This window comes from Arvicanthis niloticus, chromosome 2 (genome assembly GCF_011762505.2).
Source record: "Arvicanthis niloticus isolate mArvNil1 chromosome 2, mArvNil1.pat.X, whole genome shotgun sequence".
Lineage (NCBI taxonomy): Eukaryota > Metazoa > Chordata > Mammalia > Rodentia > Muridae > Arvicanthis > Arvicanthis niloticus.
Window position 1 is genome coordinate 93,258,870 of NC_047659.1, and position 25,624 is coordinate 93,284,493.

At 43.8% G+C, this 25,624-nt stretch overlaps 1 protein-coding gene across 5 annotated transcripts in view; it reads right to left on the bottom strand.

The window, feature by feature from the left end:
* Spg11 (SPG11 vesicle trafficking associated, spatacsin) overlaps positions 1 to 25,624 on the bottom strand; it is a 67,082-nt gene that overhangs the window by 26,716 nt on the left and 14,742 nt on the right. For all 5 annotated transcript variants that reach the window (XM_034496488.2, XM_034496489.2, XM_034496491.2 and 2 more), the window contains 14 exons: positions 23,156 to 23,301; positions 21,039 to 21,168; positions 17,179 to 17,334; positions 16,478 to 16,653; positions 14,432 to 14,608; positions 13,519 to 13,590; positions 12,243 to 12,370; positions 11,827 to 12,002; positions 10,506 to 10,716; positions 6,431 to 6,634; positions 5,263 to 5,369; positions 3,308 to 3,453; positions 1,783 to 1,944; positions 71 to 137 (listed from right to left, as the gene is read on the bottom strand). In XM_034496488.2, the coding sequence (XP_034352379.1) occupies positions 71 to 137; positions 1,783 to 1,944; positions 3,308 to 3,453; positions 5,263 to 5,369; positions 6,431 to 6,634; positions 10,506 to 10,716; positions 11,827 to 12,002; positions 12,243 to 12,370; positions 13,519 to 13,590; positions 14,432 to 14,608; positions 16,478 to 16,653; positions 17,179 to 17,334; positions 21,039 to 21,168; positions 23,156 to 23,301 (2,058 nt within the window). The remainder of the gene's footprint in view (positions 1 to 70; positions 138 to 1,782; positions 1,945 to 3,307; positions 3,454 to 5,262; positions 5,370 to 6,430; positions 6,635 to 10,505; positions 10,717 to 11,826; positions 12,003 to 12,242; positions 12,371 to 13,518; positions 13,591 to 14,431; positions 14,609 to 16,477; positions 16,654 to 17,178; positions 17,335 to 21,038; positions 21,169 to 23,155; positions 23,302 to 25,624) is intronic.

A 25,624-nucleotide genomic window follows, 5' to 3' on the forward strand; every position in this document is an offset into this window, starting at 1 on the left:
CTGTGTATATAAAAACTTCTACTCTCAGTATCACCTAAATGCTTCCAAAGCAAAACCCCTCGGGACTTACCTCCTATAGCTAGTGTGTTGGCAGACTGCCAGCCGAACAATCTGCTAGGATCAAAGGGTAGCAAGGACTGAAAAAGAGGAAAAGGCATTCAGACTCCAAACCTTACTGACCCTAAGACAATAAACAGAACAACAGGCAGACCTCCAGGGGTGACTCGCTGTCCTGGTAGAATGTTTGCCAGCACCCACATTTGATCCCCAGAACCAAATACAATGAAATGTTCTTGTTCTGAACATAAATTCCTTGAACTCAGCCCCCTTCTGCCCCCAAAGAGAAGAGAACATGAGACAGCTACAAAGGATCATCACTTGTGCGTGGTTGACCTCTGCCCTCCACATTAGCTCATGTGTGCACCTGCATACTCATGCAGAGAGAGCCATGTGAACACAAAAGTGTGCACACAGAGATACCTGGGCACAGGCTCGATGGTATGTGCCCAGAGGCCCAGCATCCAGGAGGCTGAGGCAAGAGGATCACTTGAGCATAGGACTTAGGAGGTCAGTCTGGAACACAGCAAGACACTGCTTTAAAACAAACAGCCAGGTGTGATGCACTCCGGGCATCTCAGCACTGAGGCAGTAGAAAGAGTAGGATCAGGAGTTCAAAGCCATCCTAGACTACATAGTGAGTTTGAGGGCTATGTAAAACAAAGCAAAATAAAACTATTTAAGTCAAGTTGAAAAGATAATAATGATGTGAGATGGCTTATGTTTAAACTTGATTCAAATGCTATTCAAGCAAGGGACTGTCTACACCTTTGATCCAGCACTTGAGATATTGAGACAGGACAATCACTACATTGAGCCAAATCTGGGCTAAGCACTACTGCATGGAAGCAGCAGTTCATGCAGATGCCGTGCACAGTGTTACTCTGCATGGAAGCAGCTAGTTCATGCAGATGCTGTGCACAGTGTTACTCTGCATGGCAGAGATCGGGACACCAGGATGTGAAGCCAGCATGAGGCTGTCTTCTTCAGGAATTCTTCCTTTAAGATTTTGAGTGTATGAATGTTGTGCCGGCTCGTATGTCTGCACACCTCTTGTGTGTCTAGAATCCGGGGAGGCCAGAAGAGGGCAGCAGATCCCATGGAGCTGAGTTACAGGCGTGAGCTGCCATGTGGGTGCTAGGAATCAAACCCAGGTTCTTCTCTGGAAGAACATCCAGTGCTCTTAACCACTATACCACAGCCTCATTCCTTGGGAAATTTTTTACAGAAAATTGACCTGGAGAGTCCAGTGAGTGGTGTGACAGGCTTGCCCTCTAGCACGGGCTGCTGATTTCATGGCATTGCAGAAACAAGCAGTCCTGGCTCATCTGTGAGCCACACTTTCAAGTGGATTAGTCCATCCTGAAAATTTGGACTTTCTATCTCTAAAGAACAACTGAACTTCTGCTGGATTGAAGAGACTATGAACATGGATGTAATGAAGAAGGCCTGCTGAACTGAGATACAGGCAATAGATGCTTCTAATCTAGACCCTGAATAGGCTTCAAGGGGTCTGAAAATCCCTCTGAAATAGAAGCAAAACCACAGGTTTCCATGTAATCCCTCTGGGCATAGGTGCATAGTATGTGGCCAGAGGCCCAGCATCCATTCTTCTTTGCCACAATTCCTTATTCTGTGTTCACTGTTTAAAGGAGATAGGGTTTTCTGATTCCCTCCCGAAGCCTTGGCTGATACATGTAAGAAGTAGCTCTCTAAATGCAGTACCTGAATGAGGTGGTAGAGTGTAATATCAGAGGGCAGAATACCAGGAGCAGTGCACTGTGGGAAGAGTGCAGCTTTGAGCTTTGGGTAAGGTGTTAAAGCCATCTTCAGTAGCTGGGGGTCCACTTTCTTCAAACAGTTCTCGCTGTCTTCGTTCTGAATGACCTATGGAAGAAGACACATGGCAGCTGAGGAGGGATGTTTGGATAGTACACACTCTGAGATTTAAAAGCTAGTTACTTCAGAAGATGCCTCTGAAGCAGCACTGCTCCACGATGGAATGGCTGCCTGCCTCTGGACTACATGTCTGACATTAAGCCTCAGCTTCCTGCAGGGTAGGAAGAGAGCTAGATCAGTTGTTTTCAAGGCCTATGCCATCTGCAAAAAAAAGCCATCACTAGTATAATGCTTATGATATTTATACTTCACATTCATTGATATCATAAGAACACCCCCCCACACACACACATCTATTACATTATCATGGTGGTGCATACTTAGAATCCCAGTAAACACCCCCCACACACACACATCTATTACATTACCATGGTGGTGCATACTTAGAATCCCAGTACTTGGGAGGCTGAGCCAGGACCATCACTAGGAATTCACGACCAGCACAGGTTACACAGGAAGTTTACAGGCCAGCTTGGACTATATAGTGAATCCGCCTCAAAAAAACAAATAAAATAGCCAAGTGCGGGGGGGGGGGGGGGGGGGCGCACGCCTTTAATCCCAACACTCTGGAGGCAGAGGCAGGTTGATTTCTGTGAGTTTGAGGCCAGCCTGGTCTGCATACAGAAATTCAGGGCAGTCAGAGTTATATTGTGAGACCCTGTCTCAAAAAACCAACAAATAAGTAAATGCTATTTGTATAAATAAATATAAAAATGAATAAAAAACAAGTAAATAAAATTATCAAATAAATTAAAATAGATAATTCCTAGCCCGTTCTTCTGACCTGTGGTAGTCTATGGCTAGTCTCTAACAAGTGACTAAAAGCAGGGGTAAGGAGCTAAGTCATGTGACTATACTGCAGTAATCTAAGGGTTAATTACCACCAGGAGGAAACTGCTGAGGAAGAGATGTCAGTAATGCTCTCCCTCTATCCAGTCACTGTATCTTCAAAAAGCAGAGGAGCACACCTGCATGTGGTTCCTCAAAGGCGTTTATAGGGAAAGCTAAAACTTATGCTTTAAAGAAAACTTTCTAAAAGGGTGAATAGCTAAGATGTACCACAAGCCACAGAGCTAAAAGACATTTACTTCCAGAAGTAAGCAGATTCTGATTCTATCCTGGAGTTAATCATAACACACCAAAGGGAGAAAGACTCTCTGGTCACGCAGTAGTTCCACTTCGGCTCAGGACATGCAATTGTGAAATTCACTTGTTTCACGCTCACCAACCTAATGGGATACTTGATACAGTCACACTTCAGCACCAACTGAGATTTACACAATCCGGAGTCTTCATGCTGAGTTTAAATTCAACCCTATTTCTCCACAATAATTTCAAGCGTTGCCCATACCTGGCTGACACCCCCAGGAGCATACATGGTGGTAGCGAGGGCCAAGAGGGTGTGTCCTTCCAACAGCATACTGCTCACACTGGCCTGATTGGTGGGAATCAAAATCTGAGCATTTGCAAGGCTAGCCTGAAAGATCAGTTTGGGATCTGAAAATAAAAGGGATAATCACCAAATCAAGAGACATATAATTCTGAGGAAGATACTTTTTACGTCTATCCACAGTGAGAAGGTTTCCTAAGTTTAAAAGCATCGAAAAGATATGGTGTGTATGTAAGTGTTGGGGGTGGGAGGCATTCACCTTCATAAAAATAAAGATTTCAAACAAAGAAAATGAAAAGGTAAAAAAGAATCAACAAGTGACACTCTAAAGAAATCACACCCTATGGGCAAAATAAAAAATCAGATGCCTCAGTCAACTGTATCAGCAATGATTTAAAAAACAAAACAACAACAAAAAACATCCCGTGTCACTATTTTTTGGTCAGTGTGAACAGGACACAGGGCAAAGGTACAACCTCACAGCAACGTGGCCTGACAGCAAAACCCTTCAACAGCCTTTGACTAGTAATTTTATATGCAGAAACCTATATGTACTAAAGAGTTTATCTGAAACAAAGATATTAAGATATATTCAAGACCATTATTTATAATAAGAAAAAATGCAAAGACAAGCTCATTGTCCAAAAACAAGAGCACAGTAAGTTAAGTGGGGCCTGTTTACTAAGTGAATCTTGTGCCAACGCTGAAATGATCACTGTGTCTAAGGATGCAGGAGAAGTCTTATTACACAAAGGCAGTTACAAAACACAGACGTATTCTGCACTCCTACTTGAACAGGGGCTACGGCTACCTGCTAGAGAACAACATAAGAGTAGTTAGAAAGAGAAAGAAGAAAGAAACTGAAGGAAACATGACTGTGTTACCAACAGCCACTGTGGGCAGTCATCTTCCCATAAGCCCAGGCTAGATCTATGCTGGTGTTACCTAGTTAAGAGTTGCAGGTGGCTTCCTTCTTTTTGTTTGAGACAGGGTCTCACTATTCAGCCCTACAGGAATAGAAAACTCACTGTAGATCAAGCTGGCCTTGAACTCACAGAAAGCTGCTTGCCTCTGCCTTCCATGTACAAGAATTAAAGGTGTGTACCACCACCCAGAACAGCAGCAAAACTGGGCACTATATAAAGACTGGTTGTGAATGAACTGCTTGATGTATATATAGTGCTTGCCCTCCACCTTCCCCAGAATGTGGGGAACACCAGGAGCTAGACTGCTTGAGGGTAAAAGGCATTCCTGTCTGATCATAACCCAAGCACCTGTTTTAGCAGCTCCGAGGATATAACAGAGTTTCTTTTCCTTCTAATTGGAAGCTCCAGACTGAAAGATTTATGAGTTCCCAGAACCCAACAACAGGTAGGAGAAAACCAACTTCTCAGAGATGTCTTCTGACCATTCTCTATACAATGCCTGAGGCACATGTGCTTAGCATATGAGAGGCCCTAGCACTGCAAAAGGATGGATGGAAGAAAAAAGAAGGAAGGAGAGAAGAAAGGAGGGGGAGGGGAGACAGAGAAAGGGAGGAGGGGGAGAAGAAAGGAAAGAGTCTTAGCAGATATCTATAAGGCAGACCAATCCTTGTGACAAGGAGATGTCAATCTACCACAGTGGGAACTGAGCCTGTGACAGCTGGTGGAATGATAGAGTGGAGTGCATAGCCCGAGGCAGAAGTGAAGAAGACTTAATCAGAGAAGCTCTCAGCTCCAATTCTGACTTTTCTTGGCAGGCCAGAGGCTAACATTTCTTGGTTTTCTATTTCATCAGTAAAATGTGAGCCTGGATCACAGTCAGACACTTGACTACAGCCAAAGGATTTATTTAGAGTTCCCAAGATAAATACCATTCAATAGATTCACTGTTTACCTAGAGAAAGTTTCTGTGTTTAATACTGAACAGAATACCTGTCAAGTTACTGGAAACTTGCCGACACTGAACCAAAAATTCAAGCCAAGGGTGAGCTTCATGTAGTTCTTTCTTTTCCAAAAAAGGACAATTTCCAGGACTGAGTCTATATTTAAAAACAAACAAACACACAACATTGGGGTTAGCACACGGGGCATGGCTGTTCACCCTAGAAAAGCACTCTCAGTGTAGGAGTCTAAAGTAGCACGTGCAGCCCAGGCCAGCCTAGGCCACACAGCAAAACCCTGTCTCAAAAACCCTGAGTTAGCTGGATCTGTATCTCAGTAGTAGAGTGCTTGCCTGGCATGATGACAAGGCTTTGGGTTGGATTCAGCAATGGAAATAACCCCATAAAATCCAGCACCTGTAATCTCAGTGCTCAGGAAACTATGGCAGGAGGATTGCTGTAAGTTAAAGTCCATCCTGAACTACAGAGTAAGACAAATACCTGTAATTCCCCACCACGAGTACACACACACACACACACACACACACACACACACACACACAGGCACACACACTTAATATATTAAAAACTATATCTAATGCTGCTATTACTGATTCGATAACAATTAGCAATGATCACAAACAAAATTCCACAGGTTGATCTTCGGTGGACATATGCTGTCCTATGCATATTAATCTGTATGAATTCTAAAATCTCTCTGTCTTTTAAGCTTTAAAAGACATATGCTCTATCCACCCCCACCCCCAACCCCCTGCAATGCTGGTGACTGAACCCATGAGCTTGCACATGATAGACAAAGGCTCTGCCATTGGCAGCCATCCCTAGACACATTATTTTTTTCTAACCTCCAGTAATTCCAAGGCTAACAGACGCTGTCATTACCCTTAATGTTTTCTCAAAGCAGTTCAGGGGACAGACATGGCAGCTGACGCCTTTAATACCAGAATTTAGGAGGCAAAGGTAGGCCTCTGTGACGTTCGGCCAACTCTGTCTACACACAACACACAGTGAGTTTCAGGGCTACAAGGTAAGACCTTGTCTCTAAAGCAAACAAAACCACAGCAGTTCATGTAGGCAGGCAGATGGCACATACCTGCAACCCCAGCACTTAAGTAACAGACAGGAGGCCAAGAGTCCAAGCTTATTGTAAGACCCTGTTTAAGCCTCCACTCAGCCCCAAGCCAGCTCTCAGTACTCACCTGTAATAGTCAAGATAGCTGTAGAGAAGATGCTGCAGGCTGTGCTCTAAACAGTAGAGGATGAATCGGGAATGGAAGTCGCAGCCTGCCTCGCATTTGTAGCTCTGCACGGGGAGGGTGTCCTGCATTACGCCCCCAATCCGGCTCAGTCTCAGAAGGAGAAGGTCAAAGTCTTCCAGCTCAGATGCAAGAAAAACGCCACTTCTGTGGGGCAGATTTGAGAGATAAGAAGTTAAAGAGATGCAAGGTTCAAATCAGACACACTTCCACAAATCTGCAGAGAAGAGAGAGCACTTAAACACACCAACCACTAAACAAGATGGAAACCTGCACTTAGAATATTACTTTTTATATATCTACTACTGAATGCGTTATAACTGCCATACTGAAAGAGCATGAAAAACACACAGAGAAACACTTCAAAGAATCACTGCATGAAGGCCGGGGGTGTGGCCTGGCGGCTAAAGCACAGTCGGCTCTTCCGGAGGACTTGGGTTCAACTCCTAACACCCACACCGTGGCTCATAACCGTCTGTAACTCCAGTTCCAGAGGATCTGAGGCCCCTCTGGCCTCCACGGGCACCAGAAACACATGTAGTATACAGATAGAGATGCAGGCAGAACACTCGTGTACATGAAATACAAATCAATTAATCTTTTTAAAAACTACAGATGTTTTGAAAATAGACACAGCATGTAACTAACACACTGAGCACAGACAGTTGAGTTTGGGACTACTGTGTGCTCCTTCCTACTGTGTGCTCTACAGCAACCCCTATCTGCCTGACGTTGTGTAACTATTTACCTTCATCTATAGTTTTATAACTATAATCAACCTCAAATAATACATGGTTTGATTTTGTCTACTTTACACTAAAAACCCAAAGCACTGAGAGTGCATATTATCTCTCCCCTTTTTCTTTACTTGACACTGGTCATCTATCCATGGTGACACCTACAGTAATAACCTTCATGCCATATTTTGTTGAACATTTGTGGGTCATTTCAGCTGTTCCTAGACTTTAGAAAAATAAATTCACAATTACATAATTACAAATGAGAAAGAGCTGGGTGGTGGTGGTACATGCCTTTATAATCCCAGCACTCCAGAAGCAGAGGCAGGTGGATCTCTGTGAGTTCAAGGCCAACCTGATTTACAGAGTGGGTTTCAAGACAGCCAGGGCTACACAGAGAAACCCTGTCTCTAAAAGTAAAACAAAAAACAAACAAATAAAAAAATGAGAAAGAAATCTCATTTTCCTATGTTTACTGGCTGGGTGTATATAAGTTCCTATTGCTGGGATGAAACACCATTATCAAAGCAAGTTGGGAAGGAAAGCAAGTCAGGCTGAGAAAGCCATTAGAAACAAGCCGGTAAGCAGTACCCCTCCATGGCCACTCCTGCCTCCAGGTTTCTGCCCTGTTTGACTTCCTGTCCTGACTTCCTTTGATGATGAACAGTGGTGTGGAAGTGTAAGCCAAATAAACCCTTTCCTCTCCAACTTTCTTTTTAGTCATGGTGTTTCACCGCAGCAATAGAAGTCCTAGCTAAGACAGATGACTACAGCTTGTGTATTGTTGACATAGAACTAGCCAGCACACTGGCCATTTGTGCTTTCTATTTTTGGTGAAATATCCACGAATTGGTTCTAGTGTCCCATCTCCTCAGACCTAAGCTCTCCTCTTCCCCTTGCTGTGTTCCTGGATGCTCATCTGTCTGGCTGTGATTTGCCCAGTGAGGAGAGAAGAGCTGGAGGGATCAGAGACATTGGCTCTGCAACAGGATACTGCTAGCTGGCCGACACCTTCCACTAAGGATGCTGCCAAACAGTTCTCTTGGTTTCAGTAAGTCCTTCCCTGCTGCCTGAGACATGTGGGAAGCAACTCCCAACCCCCAAGCTCTCACATGTTCACATCTGATGTTTAGGTCTCATGTCTGCCCAGAAATGATTCAATGCGCAGGTAACTTCTGCCCAGGTATCTGCTCGTTTATTACGAGCAGATGAAAGGATGACTTCTCCATGAAAAGATGACTTCCTCAAGCTCTGTGGGACCCCTCTTGCTGGATACAAACTGATGATCACACGTGTCCAAGTCTATTTCTGTACTTGGTCTTCTGTCTTTCCTACTGTTTCAATCACTGCAGCTTTACAGTAAACCTTGCTGTCTTTACGGCAAGTTTTTCCTATGGATTCATGACTCAAATTTTCATACATGAATTTAAAATCAGATTGTTCTAATCCAAACAGAAACCCAAACCAAGACCTGCTGGGATTGCTCCTGAGGTCACACAGTGCTCAAAGAGCACTTCAAGAGTGGCTGGCTGCTGGCTTTCCTTGTTCTGAATCTAAAGAGAATGCATACATTTTTGTCATCAATTGCATAATGTTGGCCAGAATGATTATTTTTAGATTTCAATGATTTGGGGTAAGGAATTTTTCATGTATGCTTAGATTGCTGATTTTTATAAATCTAATAAAATGGAATTTCCACTTTAATATATTCACATAATAGAAAAATATTTACATAATAGATATCATGATCTTCTCTCTCTTTTTTTCTCTCTTTCTCATTGGTTAGTTGGTTTTTTGTTTTTGCTAAAGATGTATGTATTTATTTTATGTATATGAGTACACTGTAGCTATCTTCAGACACACCAGAAGAGGGCATCAGATCACATTATAGATGGTTGTGAGCCACCATGTGGTTGCTGGGAATTGAACTCAGGACCTCTGGAAGAGCAGATAGTGCTCATAACTGCTGAACCATCTTTCTGGACCTGTTTTGTTTTTTCAAGGCAGGGTCTCTCTGCATAGCCCTGGCTCAGTCTTGGAACTCACTATGTAAACTAGGCTGGCCTCAAACTCAAACTCAGAGATCTGCCTGCCTCTGCCTTCAGAGTGCTGGCATTAAAGGCATGTGCCACTATGCCCAGAATGAGTTAATTTCTCAATTTATATTAAACTAGATAAATTACTTTTTAAGCAACCAAATACTAAGGCAAATATTTTGATTATACAAATTCTACAATATGTCATTTTTAGTAAGAAGAACATTAACTCAGTAAGAGACCAGAGGCCAGAGAACCAGATGTTAAAGGGCCCCATCCCTAAGTGAGAGGCTTAGGCAATGTTCTTCCCTCCCCTGGCTCTGCCTCTGCATCCGCAAGCTGGGAGGCCGGCAGAGCATAAACAAAGTAAGAGAGTAAGAGTGGAGGAGACATGCTGTGTGCACACCTAGCTTTCCTCACGCAGATCAGACTGAGACACAGAAAACTACTCAGCTACTGCTGACCCACATGACCAGCGTTCAACGGTTAGATCTAGTAGGATTAGTTTTAGAAATGAGCTAAAACTGCCACCCTGCTCTCTATCTTATTCCCCCACCCCGTCCTCTGCAGATCAAGGCGGTCATAGCAGAGTCTGGTGACTGACTATATAAGAAGAGTGGAGACAGCAATGGGACACCTGATCCTGGGGTAACTAAGCCATTTGTTCCTTAAACTTCTAATGATAGTTCTACATCAGAGAACACCACATAGCAAGTTCTAGGCCAAACAAAATAACATAAGGCATGAGAAGTTGCAGGGAGAACCTCCATCTGCAGTTTGAGAACCTGTTCACCACGCCATGACATTAAAAACAGATGATTTCAAAACAACAGCTTAGCCGGGCGGTGGTGGCGCACGCCTTTAATCCTAGCACTTGGGAGGCAGAGGCAGGCGGTTTTTTGAGTTCGAGGCCAGCCTGGTCTACAAAGTGAGTCCAGGACAGCCAAGGCTACACAGAAAAACCCTGTCTCAAAAAACTAAAAAAAAAAAAAACAAAACAAAACACAAAACAAAACAAAACAAAAAAAAACCCAAAACAACAGCTTAGAACAATACCCTTTGAATGTTATGTCATGGAGCAACACTGCACTGAACTGGTGACAGTTCAGAGGGAAAGTACAGGTGTGCCATTGCACTGAACACAGCCGGGCCTGCAGGCTGCAGGTAAGCAGGGCCCCCTTCATGTCATGTTTGGATTCCCTTCCTTCTGTTCTCCCACCTGCTCTGATCCTGCAGCTACAGTACCTGGCCAGCTTGTCTAAAATCTCATTCCTCATGTGACGGTTGCAGCACGTGCTCTGCTCAATGATGTCGGCACTCAGAGGTGGCCACTTGCTCTGCTGAGCTGACATGGTTTCCCGGGTCTGAAATTCTTCCATCCACAAGCTGATGCTTGACCAGTCATGGCGAGCCGTGAGGTGTCTCCACAGGGCTTCTGGGGAACGTGCTTTGTATTCTACATGAAGAACAGAACACCTTTTAAACCAGCAGTGAATTATGGCTACTGGCTACTTGTATTTATATTATGTGTGATTTATTCAGGCCCTCTGTCTGGCCATGGAAGTGTATCCTGGTTCTTGGGTTGTGGGTGTGGCCATGCCCCCAGAACCCAGGCTCCTGTCAGGAGGTCTAATCTCCATTCAACCTGCAGACCTTCAGTCAGGTACACAGGAGGGTATGATGAACAGGCCCCAGGCCCTAGAGAGATTTACATACTAATGAGATACCTGAAGGCCAGAGGTTGGAGTCAATTAAGCATTCCTCCCCAGCCCCTACCACCTCTTCCCCTCCCTATTTAACTCAGGTCTGCCTTGAGTTTTGGGGGGGCGGGCACATCCAGATCCATCCACCATCCACCATGCCAATAGACCGGTTTTAGAAGCCAAGGACTTTCTCATGTGTTGGGGCCACACCATGAGGAGCCCTGGAGAGGCCTTTAGTCAGCAGCTGGGCCTAACTTCCAGCTGGAGGAACCCAGGGCATTCCCAGCCAACCACACACAGCATGGCGTGAGGAACCCTGTGGTTCCCCAGCAGTTTTTTTTTACCTACAGCCCTCTACTTTTTAGTTTTCTTATTTTGCTTTGTTCATTTTATAATCAGTAGTAGAGACAGGAAGAGTGATGTGGGCACTGGGAGTTGTCAACTCTCTTCTCTGCCACATAAGAACTTAGGCTACCACAGTGCACATCAGTTTGATGCTGCAGGACTTATCACTGCTCCGCCTGTCAGCTATGCTCCAGAGTCCCATGTGCTACTAATCCCCACTTTACATAAGAAACTCAGAAACTGTCTGGAAAAACAAGACTGTCACTGCAGAGCCCGAATGACAACTTTTAGCTTTGATGATACCCATTCCTTTAACCCTACAGCGTTTTTTCAGCACCTTGCTGTAAACCCATTACAAACATTTTATCACCAAGAGGTCTTAATACAACAACTGGACTTTAAAGAAACTGAACCGCCGCCCAAAAGGATCCTAAAGAGGAGACTCACAAATATTAAAACATTAATGCCTACCTTCATCCCACTTAATACGGTCATATTTCTGGTCTTTTAATACTTGCCTTGTAGACTTATTCTGGGGAGGAGGATACATTCCTGTGTTTGCAGATCCCACCAGTGAGCCCAATTCAATGCAAGTCTATGGTCCTGTTTGTTAAACTCATCTTTTTTATCACATTTGAGGAGTGTGTCCAAGACAGATTTGTGTTTGAAACAGTCCTGTTCCTTTATCCAATACCTAAAACAGTGACAATATATATATTTAGTTTTAATGTTGAAGGAAAAATCCATTTGTTTTAATCTGCTGGAGGTGGAGTATAACTCTGATTACAGAGCTGAAGTGACAGGAAATCTCGGATACCCTTCTTTAACATGCAAACTCTACCTCCCTGCGCAATGGATGTCCAATTCCACAGTTAGTACAAATGGAGTGTTACCCATGATCCTCTCCTTATCACCGAGGACCTAATTAGCCTACCTGGGGAAAGCCTGTATCTGTGCATTTTCCTGGAAGTATCCTGAATAAAGTGTTTCAATTTGATGGACAAAGTCTACAGTTCTTCTTTCTTTTTCAGAAAAGCACTCCTTTTCTTTTAAAATTTCAACCTTGAATAAAAGCAATTAGAACAATGACCACACAAAAATCAATAACATTTGCAAAACAAAAAGCAAGAGATTAAGTGCCATTTAATAATACTGTGGTTAGAGAATGTAGTTCTCAGCATAGCATTCATTTAGCAAAAATTGGGCCTGATCTACAGCACCATAGAGAAAGTCAGAGGAAGGATGGACAAGGGAGAGGAGAAGAGAAGGGGAACGGAAGGAGAGAAGAGGAGGACAGGGGATGGGAGGGGAAGGGAGAAAGAGAAGGACAAAAGGGAGGGAGGGGGAAGAGTTTATTCAGCACTAAAATTTTTTTATTCCATTAGTAAGAGGACAACTTTCTGGAGCTGCTTTCTCTCCCTCCACCATGTGGGTGCCAGGAATGGGACTCAGGCTGGCAGGCTTGGCAGTAGAAGCTGTTATCCACCAAGCTAAGTTTCCAATCTTGTAATCTGCACTTTTACATTAATATATATTCACACAACTCTTCCTTTGTCATAATGTCAAATACCAAAATAATCACAATCATTAAAAAAGGATTGCACTAGACATGGTGACACAGGTAATCCCAGCACTGGGCAGGCAGAGGCAAGCAGATCTCAGTCAGTTCCAAGCCAGCCTGATCTATGTAGTGAGTTCCAGGACAGCCAGGGCTCTGTTACACAGAGAAACTCTGTCTTCAAAAATCAAACCAATCAACCAACCAAACAAACAAACAAATAAGGATTGTCAAGTTTGGCCTGGAGAGATGGCTCAGTGGTTAAGAGTACTGACTGCTCTTCCAGAGGTCCTGAGTTCAATTCCCAGCAACCATATGGTGGCTCACAACCATCTGTAATGAAATCTGATGCCCTCTTCAAGTGTGTTTGAATACAGCTATAGTGTACTCATATAAATAAAAATAAATAAGTCTTTGAGAAAAAAAAGGAATGTCAAGTTTAATAATGTTCTTGCTAGATATAAAATTATTCATTTTAAAGTTTAAAAAATTCACCAAAGTCGTCTAATAATGATGTAAACCATAGCCAGGTATGCTTGTAATTCCAGAAAGCTAAGATGCCAGGATCAGGAGTTGGGAGGCCAGCTTGGACTACATACCAAACTGTCTCAAAATGAAAAATGGAAGCTACACGAGTGTCACCTTGACTTACCAAAAAGTCCCGTATGTTTTTATCAGTTGTATAAAAGCATATCTTAAGCAACTCATCTTCCACACTGAAGCCCTAAAATAAATGGGAAATTAAAAACCTTAAATTTGTAATGAGCCTGTTTGAACATAAATATGCTAGACACAGAAATGCTCGACTGTAGACAAGTATCCTGTTACCACAGCACCTATCCTGTTCTCGGGAATATTGATTTTCTACATCAGTTATAAGTACTGATTACTTACCCAAAAACCCTTATTACTTTTCCAGAGCAGAGGCACCACACAGAACAATTTAAGGTAATACCAGGTAACCAGAGCCTAAGATGACAACAAACAGCTATGGTGGTTTACATGAAAACAAAGGTTGACAGAGTCAAGGAATCCTCTGCACTTTCAGAGTTGCCCAGGGCAAGACTCCAGCCACATGGACAAGGGCCAGCCCTTAGCTCAGCCCAGGAGCCCTGCTTCTAGATGTCTCCTCTCAGATGTGTAAAGCCAGTGGACATGGAGCCCTAAGCCATGGAGCATAATCCCTCAGAAAGTCCAAATGGCGATGTCAGGTCCTCTGAAGAATATAGGATGTCTCCCAGCAAAACTGAGGCCCTTTTGTGAAGTCTTCTATGAAATGGAAGCCCTAAGTGTGAAGTCTTCTATAGAAAGCACTGTCTTGGGGGGTGTGGTGATACATGCATATAGTTAAAGCACTTGAGAGGCTGAGGCAGGAGAACAGTGAGTTCAAGGCCAGCCTGGCCTACATAGTGAGACCATGTCTAAAAATGCCTGTAATCCCAATACACTGAAGCTGAGACAGGAGGATCACAAATGAATGTAAGGCCAGCATGTGCTATAGGGTGAGTTCTAGGTCATCTTGGCCTACAGAGAGCCTCAGAGGCAAACAGATTATCACCACTCACCAAGTTCCTCAGGAGCCTGGAGGCCTCCTCCATGTTGTTCTTTTTCAAACTGTCAAATGCCAAATCTAGGCCTATCCTAACCAGTTCCTCCAGTCGCTGAGAGGAATGACCAGTCTTCCTGAAGAAAGTCTGTGCCTCTGGTATTCTGTTATTTAAAATGGCATCAGCAATAACTTCCTAGGAAAAAGAAGAAAAACCCAAGTTTAAGGTCCTTTTAGTTTTATTTTGATTGTCAATACAGAATGTGTACAGGCACTAGATACCCACTAAGGGGCTTTGATGGAAAATCTACTTCTATGAGCTGACTGAAGCAGACAGTGAGCAGCTTAGGGCCTCACAACCATGGGAGACACAAAGAAAGCATGGATGAGGGCCATGGCAACAACTACAGGAGACAGAAGGATGTATCAGAATAAGGAGGAGGACCACAATAGTGTGGGGGCGCAAGGCTCAGGGCTTCTTAGAGATAACTGACCAGAAGACAGAGATTCCAAAAGGAGGGAACACCCTGTGTAGAGATGCAGAATGGAAATACCAGGGCAAGCCTTCAGAGACTCCACACCAGTCCATGTAACAGAAGAAAGCACCAGCTAGAACTTGAAACAAAAGCTGATTTCATCAAGAGCCTGTGCATTCTATCCTGAAGCTCACATGGAACCATACTTCTTATCATAAGACACTTTAGAACCATGGAAGGGACTGAAAATAACTGACAGTCAAGATAACGAGGTGTGCAAGGTCACCTGGGGAGGGGGAAGGGGGAAATCAGCGATTTTGAGAAAGGACTGAGGACTGTGATCGTGTTCTAGAAATTGTAAAGAGAGGCACATAGGAAGAAGACTGTAAGAAAGAAAGCAGCCAAAAATTAGCAGGAAAAGTAAGTCTCTGGGCAGAGCTGAGTAAGAGCACAGGAAAGGCAGCCACCCAGTGCTCCCCTGTCCCCGCCTGACAGCAGCAGTCATGGACAAGGCCAAATCTGTGTTATCCTTTTAATCTGCTGTGCACAGAGACTGCATCAAGGCACTGGCTTTGCCTCTACAATAAAACCACAGTTTGTGTAGGGAGAGGAACTCTCCTGGTCCCCAAGTCCTACAGAGGGCAGCACACTTTAAACTGATTACTTCTGTAAAAAGAGAAGCAAACAGGTGGACACACGGAGGATTTAAATGGCAATCGTGTTCATTAGATTTTATGATGACTAGGACTAAAATCAAGGGCACCACCTGGTGATGACATCATAAAAGATCCCTGAGACCTGACTGCCAGAAGTAACTGTTTATCCAGAAGTCAAAAGAATGCATGAGGGCAAAATAGCCTGGAGAGGATGGGGCAGAGGCAGGCCTACAACCCCAGCAGTGGGGAGGCCAAGGTGGGAGATCATGATGCCCACCCTAGGTTATAAAACAAGTCCAAGGAAAGCCTCAGCTACTGAGACTGATCTCCAAAATACATAGAAAATAAAGCAACGTTCCAGGCCCAGGCTACCCAGGCAGGACTGCTGGGAGAGTATGATTCATTCTCATTCTCTCATTCTCTCATTCTCTCTCTCTCTCTCCCTCTCCCTCTCTCTCTCTCTCTCTCTCTCTCTCTCTCTCTCTCTCTCTCTCTCATCTCTCTTTCAGATTTATTCAATATATATATATATATATATATATATATATATATATATATATATAATATATATATATATATATACTGTAGCTGACTTCAGCCATTCCAGATCCCATTACAGATGGTTGTGAGCCACCATGTGGTTGCTGGGAGTTGAACTCAGGACCTCTGGAAGAGCAGTCAGTGCTCTTAACCACTGAGCCATCTCTCCAGCTCAAGAGTATGCTTTCAATGAGGCTGGTCCTGTGGCAGATGGGGAATTACATCAGCAGGATCTAGACATACAGATCTGAAGCCATGCCCAAGGGCTCACATTAGTAAAACCTGAGACCCTGGCCAAAGACGCCACACCAGTGTGTAGACTCTGAATCCCGTTTCTTAGGTGTTTTCTTTGGTTCTCTGAATCTGGCAGAGATCTGATGCATACTCATTTACCTCAAAGCTGAGTTCCTCCCAAACCTGGCCCTCCTTCACTGTGAGGACATCTTCATTTACATCAGATTCATCTATGGCATCTCCTGGCTTCCAAGGAAACTTTATCATAAAAGTCCGAAGTTCATTGATGTGGCTCGTCAAAATAGCCACTCCTTTCTGTAAATGTTCATCGAGCTCTGTGAAAAACATCAGTGTGACAATTTGCATGTGCTTGCATGTATGTGTGCATGAGTGTGTGTGTGCATGTGCAAACAGGCATGGAAAGAGAAGGGAAGGAGAACATATCATGACTCGTTGAAAGGAATTCTAAAAATTGTCAAATTTCAAAACAGGTATTTTCAAGCAATAAATCTTCCCTTCCTCCAAGTAGCTGTGTTTAGCACAGTCCTCTTCACACCCCCTCTACACCTTATTCCTTGGTCTTTCTGCCACTGCTCCTAGAGTCAAACCAGCTCCCTCACTGCTTCCTTCACAGGATGTCCTGGGAGCTCTGCTTCTGTTTCTGCTCTGACCAAAGGCATGCCCCTCCCTCACTGTTCTGACCCATGGCACGCAGAGCCCTCTGTGTTCTGACCAATGGCATGCAGAGCCCTCTGTGTTCTGTCCAATGGCACGCAGAGCCCTCTGTGTTCTGACCAATGGCATGCAGAGCCCTCTCTGTTCTGACCAATGGCACGCAGAGCCCTCATTGCTGTTCTTACCTTCAGTGTGGAGAAAAAGCTCTCTTATTTGCTTGTTAAGGAAAGACAGTGTGAGGTGAAGCAGCTGCTCTGCAAAGTGTTTGCTTTGGGTTTCAGAGTCACTTTCTCTAATTGCTGAGCAAAGTAAATCCAGGGCTGGGGTCATCTCTTCTACCTCTGAGAACAAACGGAGAAATCAACAAGGAAACACCAGACTGTCCCCCGGATACTGACACACCCAAATTGTTAGCTACAGTATTCTGAAATACATAAACAGGCCTGATGCTGCATTTCACAAGCTCTCACGCCTTTATGAAGGCTTATTACTTGCAATCCTCAATGACTATACCCACAAATAAACATTTACTGGTATTTTCTGGTATTTTGCAGACTAGGTGCTTTATAAACTCATTTTCTTTTCAACAACCCGATAAATGTTTACTTCCTATGCATAGATGAGAGGAGAGTGAGGTTCGGAGAAAATCCTTACCCAATTATATACCTAATTTTAAAAGTATATAAAATGGCAGAGCCAAAATTTGAACTTAAGCCTGTGTGAATCCAAAGCTATTCCAACATGCACGTAGAGGACAGGAGTGTAAGATGCCCTGAATCACCTCTTTGTACTTGAGGGCCCTCATGGGGCAACTCCTGCTGATCTCAGCATCTGACCTGCGTGGCAGTTTCACGTGTGAAAGAATTATGGGAACAGCAGGTCTGGGACAGTAAGTGAGGCTTATTCTCACATAGTTAGTTTCAGATCCACTGCTACCTTTGAATAAAAACAGTGCAGGTAGAAGAGAGTTGGGAAAAGCTATCGAACAGTACAAGGGGACATTGGCCACACAACTCCGGGTGGAACATTGTTCACTACCACAAATCAAGGCTTTTCCTATGAATTACACTGTGTGTATGTATACATACATATCATACATGTGTATGTACATATCATATACATGCATGTGTGTGTACATATCATATACATGCATGTGTGTGTGTGTGTGAATAGTGGCCACACAACTGCAGATGGAACATTGTTCAATACAACAAATCAAGGCTTTTCCTATGAATTACACTCTGCATGTGTGTATGTTTGTTTGTTTGTTTCGAGACAAAGTTTCCCTGTATAGACCAGGCAGTCCTGGAACTCACTCTATAGACCAGGCTAGCCTCAAACTCAAGAGATTTGCCTGTCTCTGCCTCCCAAGTGTTGGGATTAAAGGCATGTGCCACCACTGCCCAGCTAAACTTTATATGTATTTTAAATTGAGAAGTATTTAAAAAAATTCAAGTGGAAGAAAAATCGACTTTACTATCAAGACAAAAGCAGGTTAGCAGTATAGCTCCGTGTCAGAGCACTTGCCTAGCACAGGCAAACTCCTAGGCTGGATCCTCAGTGCATTGAAAAGCAGAGAAGGGGAGGGGGTAAAGAAAGAGGGGAGAAAGGAGGGAGAGAGATGGGGAAGGGGGGAAATTTTTATATGAATTGGATTTCCTTCCTTTCTTTCTCTTCTCTTTCTCTCTTTCTTTCTACTAGGTCTCATTATCTAGCCCCGCAGACTGGCCTCGAACTCACTATGTAGATCATGTATGTTGTCCTAAACGCACAGGAATCTGCCTGCTTCTGCCTCCCAAGTACTGGAATTAAAGCCCTATGCCTGATTTTGTTTATTTTGAGACCGGGTCTTATACAATCCAGCTTCCTTCAAATTTACCAGGCAGCACAAACTAGCATTGAACTTGAGGACCTCCCTCTTCACCTTTAGAAATGCTGGGATTGCAGGCATACAACACCATGCGTGCCTGTGAGAATGCCTTAGTTTATTTTATGTGTATGAGTGGTTTTCCTTTGTGTCCTTCAGGCATGTATGTGCACTGTGTGTGCCTGGTGCCAAAGGAAGTTAGACAGATATCAGATCCTAGGAATTGGAGTTACAGATGGTTGTAAGGTACTTGTGGGTGCTGGGGATTGAACCTAGGTCCTTTGGAAGAGCACTCAGTGCTCTTAACCACTCTTAACTACTGTGCCACTCTTTCTTATTTTTAATCAGAGGCCAGAGGTGCTTGGTCTCTTGGAGCTAGAGTTACAGGAGGGTTGTGAGCCACCTGACATGGGTGCTGGGAACTAAACTCAGGTCCTCTGGAAGAATATGCACTGTGACAGCTGAGCCACCTCTCTAGTGTGGGCTAATATTAAGAAGAAAAATTTTTATTCATATTCTCACAAGAACACACACTCGTAAAGAGATTATAATTTTTCCCCATGTAACTGAAGTATAAATTCATAAATCTTGTCTGAGGACAATTTATTAAGGCAATTTTAATTGCATATTGCCTCAAAGTATGAGAATGCTCTTGGAGCTAAAAAATTCCACATCTAGAATTTATCCAAGTAAATGACTATACATAAATACACACACACACACACACACACGCACACGCACATCATGCAAGCGCACACGCATGCACATATACACACACATACACACACACGCACGCACATGCACTCGCACACGCACACACACAAGCACACAGAAAGGGGAGAAGGAGGGAGGGAGGGAAGGGGAGAATGAACATTTATACTATATGGTTGAAAATAAAAGATCAAGTGTGGACAGGTGTGCACAGCTGCACTGGAGAGTCTAGAACATGAAGACCACAGGCTAGAAGCTATTTCCTGAGTTCCGGCTAGCTCAGGACACACTGAGCCTCAGGCTCAAAACAACCTGCAATCGATCTAAATGTTTAATAAGAATTTACCTAGGTGAATTGTGATAATAGTTTATACAAAGAAATGCTATTCCACTACAATTAGTAACCTCAAACATTACGCAAAGATACCCACAATATATATCAAGAGGAAGAAAAGCAGATTGCAATCCTATACACAGGGGAAACATTATTACACAGTTCCTATAAAGCAGTGGCTCTCAACCTTCCTCAGGCTGCAACCCTTTAACTCAGTTCCTCATGTTGTGGTGACCTCCAACCATAAAGTTATTTTGTTGCTATTTCATAGCTGTCATTTTGCTACTGTTATGAATTGTAATGTAAATATCTAGTATGCAGATATGTGATATGTGACCTCCAAAGTTGTCCTGACCACAGGCTAAGAACCACTGCTTTAAAGAAAGTGTTTACTTGGTCACATGGTTCAAGAATAACTGTTAGGCTCTCTATGTGTTAAGAAACGCCAAGGTCTTGAAGCATTGTTAAAGGAGCAAAAAAAGTACATAAGTCAGTGAAATTTTTGATAATAAGCCCAGTCTACAATCCTGTATAACTCTGAAAGGCAGGCTGTCGGTACATGGCTCAGTTTGAAGATGGCTACCTCCAGGAGTCTCATTCCTCTTCACACATCACACTCTGGACTCCAGATCATTAGAGCAGAGGACAGGGTGTGAGCAGTCAACACCATGGGTGGTGCTGTTCTAGTAAAAGGACTGAACAAGGCGCCACATGGGGACAGGCAGGGGCTGTGGCTCTGAGCTCCTCAAGCCCAGACAAAGAGAACATTTATAGACTTTGACAACTTTCCTCAAAGTTCATAGGCTCTGTACTTGAGTCTGACAAGCAAAAAGCCATCAGAGGGCACAGTGACGGGGCTGGACAGATGGCTCAGCACTTAGAGCACTTGCTGCTCTTTCACAGGACTCGGTTCACTTCCCAGGACCCACATCAGGTGGCTTACAACCATGTGTAACTCTAGTTTCATAGGTGTCCCAGGCATCTGCAAATGTGGGGACATACACACAAGCAGGCATGCGCACGCTCGCACACACACACACACACACACACACACACACACACACACAATTATAAAATCAGGAACAATTAGAAAATGCCTATAATGGTAACCATGCATGCGATACTTTACTTACGCCTTAGGTACAGATGGGACGAAAAGTGGTGTTGGTGATCAGGAGCAGATTTTGAAGATGGAGTAAGAACATTTTCCTTGCTCTTCAAGAAGAAATCTACTGTGTCCAGCTGACGATTTTCTATGCCAGCCTAAACATGGAAAAGAAAGAAGCCAGAGGAGAGTTACCCTGTGTGAGCTGAGGGTGTAGATTCTTTAAACTTCAGAAGCTAAAATGGAGATATCTGGGAACTATGACTCATAGAAACAACTCCTAATTAATGATCCCCATGTCACCCCAACTCTGAGCTGCTGTCCCACCAATGTTGTGGGTGCTGCAGGGCCTCTCTGGAGAGGGGCTACTAGCTGTTCCTGTCCACCACAAGCTGACAGCGCACTCAACAGTCTTATGCCCAAAAGTGGTGACAATCCTTAGCTCCAAACCCCACCCATCGCTTCTGCTGACTTACTGTTTATTGTAAAAATAATGAGAGAAGGAAATCAGTTATATTTTCAGAAGAATAAAACCGTTTGAGGCACATAGTTTGAAGCAGAGTTGAGCATTCTTGGACCAACTGAACTTCTCACTCTGCTCTAATTATAAAACGGTATAATGAGCAGAATATGGAATAGGAATGTGGAACAGAATACAACACAATCAGGCAGGAATGACCTCCAGACCCTGATCAGCTGCTGAGCTCATCACACTGAGCTTGGTTTACCTGGAGTGGGCGTGGCCACTGCCAATGATGCCCTCTGCTTGCTTTACAGCCCTCTACCCCAGGCTCTTAGGGTCACAACAGCCTGTCATGGCTCCCTTGGTGGCAGCCCCTTGCTTAAAAATGGAAGAAGTTTAAACACAGTCAGAAGACACACTTGTATATTCAAGCGAGGACGTATATGTGGTAACATCTGATACCAGCACTGTTGAGGATCAGGCACTGGGGAGGGTCAGGCAGGAGGATCGTGAGTTCCAGGCCAGTTGGGCTATAGAAGGAGACCCTGCCTCAACAAACAAAATCATAATAGACAGGTGCTAGAGAGCTATGAATCATCTGTCCTATTCTTGATTTCGCCCCCTCATTTTCTCAGCTCATTTGCTCTCATTTGAGTGACTTTACCTCTAAAAGTTCTCCAGAAACCTTGAATGTATTTTATTTATCATCAGTAGAGGGATATGGACTTCTACATGTACATGCAACACAAATGTCATAAATTGAGTGAGGTGTGAAAAACAACAAATTTTAAAAGGTTGGAAAAGGGGCTAAGGATGGCTCAGGGATTGAGGCTGCAGAGTGGGCTACAAAGAACCCAGATTCGGTTCCCAGCACCGGCATGTCCTTTCACAACTGCCTGGAACAACAGCTCCAGGATAGAGTATCTTTGTTTGGCCTCCAAGGACAGCGGAACTCATGTACGTATGTACGTACACACACACACACACACACACACACACACACACACACACACCCCACAGCACTTGCACTCAGCTCTCAGGAAGTAAAAGCAGCAAGAAGTCCAAGGCCAGTCTTGCTTGGATACATAGCAATTCTGAGACGAGCCTGGGGCACTCTCATCTGAAAACAAACAACAGCAGCCTCTCGGGGCTGCACTGGGATGCAGAGATGCCCTGACTTTCACTCCAGTTCCTTTCTGTATTAGTACACTGTGGTTATTGGGTCAGCCACTCTGTCTATTTCTTAATCTATTAAAAAGAAAAAAAGAGAGAATAAAATTTACTCGGTCATGAGTAGTTCGTGTGATTGTTTTAGGACTAAATTAGATGATACATCTGAAAGAGAGTGTGTGAACTATAAAATGCTATTAAACTCAGACTCTCTCTTCTAGATCTGGATGGAAGAGGTACAGAAATGAAAAGTGTCTCTACTCTGTTCTCCACAGGCAGCTTCTCATCAGATTAGCTTACCTTCATCTCCATTGCTGGCACATCACCTTCCCTAGTATCTGTTGTGATCACCTGTCTTTAGAGCCAATAAGAGTAATCAGGAGGTAAACAGTCAGCCCTGGACAGATGAACGGTACACACAGTGAGAGCATAGGAATTCTCTCTGTCCCTCATTAACACAGGGTACACACCAGCAAGTGAAGTGGGGTGGGGTGGTGACAGATTCCAGTTACCTCTAGAGCGTGGATGGGGATTGAGCACCGTCCCCAACCATTGAGATGACAAAGGTAGTCCACAGTGCTGGCACTGCCATGGATCATTAGTCTGTTCAAGAACTCCTCTTGAGTTAAACCAAACAAAATCAGAGACAGACCATTTTCTATGGGAAAAATAAAAGTTAGCATTAATAAATTAGTAGGGACTTAGATCTTAGAATTATGACTTAGAAATTAATTTCTTATCACCTAATGTTTCCATACCATACCTAAGATACATATACTGAGCTGGATATTGTCATGCATGTCTTTTATTCCAGCACTTGGGAGGTAGAGGCAGATGAATCTGCAAAATCTAGGCCAGTTTGGTCTACAAAGTGAGTTCCAGGTCAGTCATGGCTATATAGTGAAACTTTATCATACACAAAAAATTGTTTAAGTCTGTGTGTGTGTGTGCTGTGATAAAACAAAATGACCAAACTTGGAAAGAAAAGGGTTTATTTCACATTAAAATTTACTATCCTTCATGTCATGAAAGAAAGCCAGGGCAGAACCTGAAGGCAGGAACTGAAGCAGAGACCACGGAGGAGTGTTGCTTACTGGCTTGTTCTCCAGGACTTATTCAACCTACCTTTTTTTTTTTTTTTTTTTTTTTTTTTTTTAATTTTATTTAGCTTATGGGTGTGATGTTTTGGCTGTATGCATGTTTTGCACATCATGTGCATGCCTGTTGGGATTCCCTGGAACTGGAATTACAGATGGTGGTGAGGCACCATATGGGTGCTGAGAATCAGCCTGGATCTTCTGCAAGAACCAGTGCTCTTAACTGCTGGGCTATCACTCCACCCCTCAGCCTACTTTGTACAACCAAGCACCATCTTCCCAGGGGTGGTATCACCCACAATGGTCTGGGCCCACCAAATCAATCAATCAATCAATCGTTGAGAAAATGCCTCCAACTAGGTTGCCTATAGACAATTCTGCAGGGCATCTTCTCAGTGGAGGTTCCATAACTCAAGAAAAATCAACCAGGACATACCCTGAGTTGTTATGGTGTTAATGGACTGATGATTTTTCAAAGTTTGCATCACATTTATTTATTATTGTGTGAATGTATGCATACGTGTGGAGGTTAGAGGACAACTTACAGGAGTCAGGTCCCTGCTTCCATCTTGTAGGTTCCCAAGATGGGACTCAAATTAACAGGTCTGGTGCAAATGCTTCACCCAACAGGCTATCTTGCCTGCCCAAGAGTTTTATATTGAAAACACTGATCACAAGTCTCTTTTGTCTAAGAATAATGCACTAGGGCTGGAGATGTGTTGGGAGCCGACTTTTAGCAGAAAGCAGCTGTCCACATGCGCACGTGGTATCTACGCCTGCACGTGCTATCCAGGCCTGTAAGGCTTACGTCATAGCCACGCGCCTACAAGGCACATGGCAAAAGTGTATAAATACCCCAGATTTCCTTTCAATAAATGAGACTTGATCAGAACCCCTGTCTTGTCTCCATTCTGTGCGTCTCTTCCCCTTATACCCACTCTCTTTCTCTCTAGACCCTGACCCGAAGACCGGAGCGGCAGTTTGAGCTGAGCAGTGGTGGCGTAAGCCTTTAATCCCAGCACTTCGGAGGCCAAGCCAGGCAGAGCATAGCAGGTCGCAACATTTTTGTTATAGTAACTATTCAGGCATTGTTAAGTCTTTTGTCTCTAGCCAGGCAGAGCTGAGCAGGCCGCAACAGAGATGTACCTTAGTAAACAGAACACTTGCTTACCATGCGTGAGGCCCTGGGTTAGAGTCCCAGCATGACAAAAACTATAGTAAAAAAAAATACCAAAATATGCACACTGTGAAATGACACTACACTTGAAATTTATACTTCATATTATCTTGCACACTTAATATTGGAAAACCTTAATAATTTATAGAAATGTCAGATTTCTGGTTTACTAAAATGAAACAAGTAAGCAGCTTGCCTCTGGACATACAAAACATCAGATTTATATTGTAAGGCCCCCACGAATGGAGGACCTCACCCAAGCCTCGGGAATTCACGGCCACCCACTAACTGTAAGACACCGAACTTGATGTAATCAGCAAGAGGCATATTTTAATCAGTATACTGAGGTCAAGACCCATGACTCACGCAGAGGCAGTGGGGTCTGACCCCTGGGCTTTGGAGACAGAGAGAATTTAAAGCCCAAAACCACAACTCGGGGGGGACCACAACCCAGGGGGAGTAAAGGAGGGCTATTGGAGAGCACCTGTGGAAAGTCTCAGCCCATTATTCAGTTTGTGACAGGGTACAAGGAACAGGCTATTCTCTAAGAGCCTATACGTAATCAGCCATCTATCTTGTGGTCAGCCAAGTTCCTGGTATCCAGGGTGCACAGGCACACTAACTTGAACTCTCAGCTCAATCCTATTCAATCTATCTTATGGTCAGTTTTTAGTTCCTGGTATCCAGGGTTCACGGGCACGCTGGCC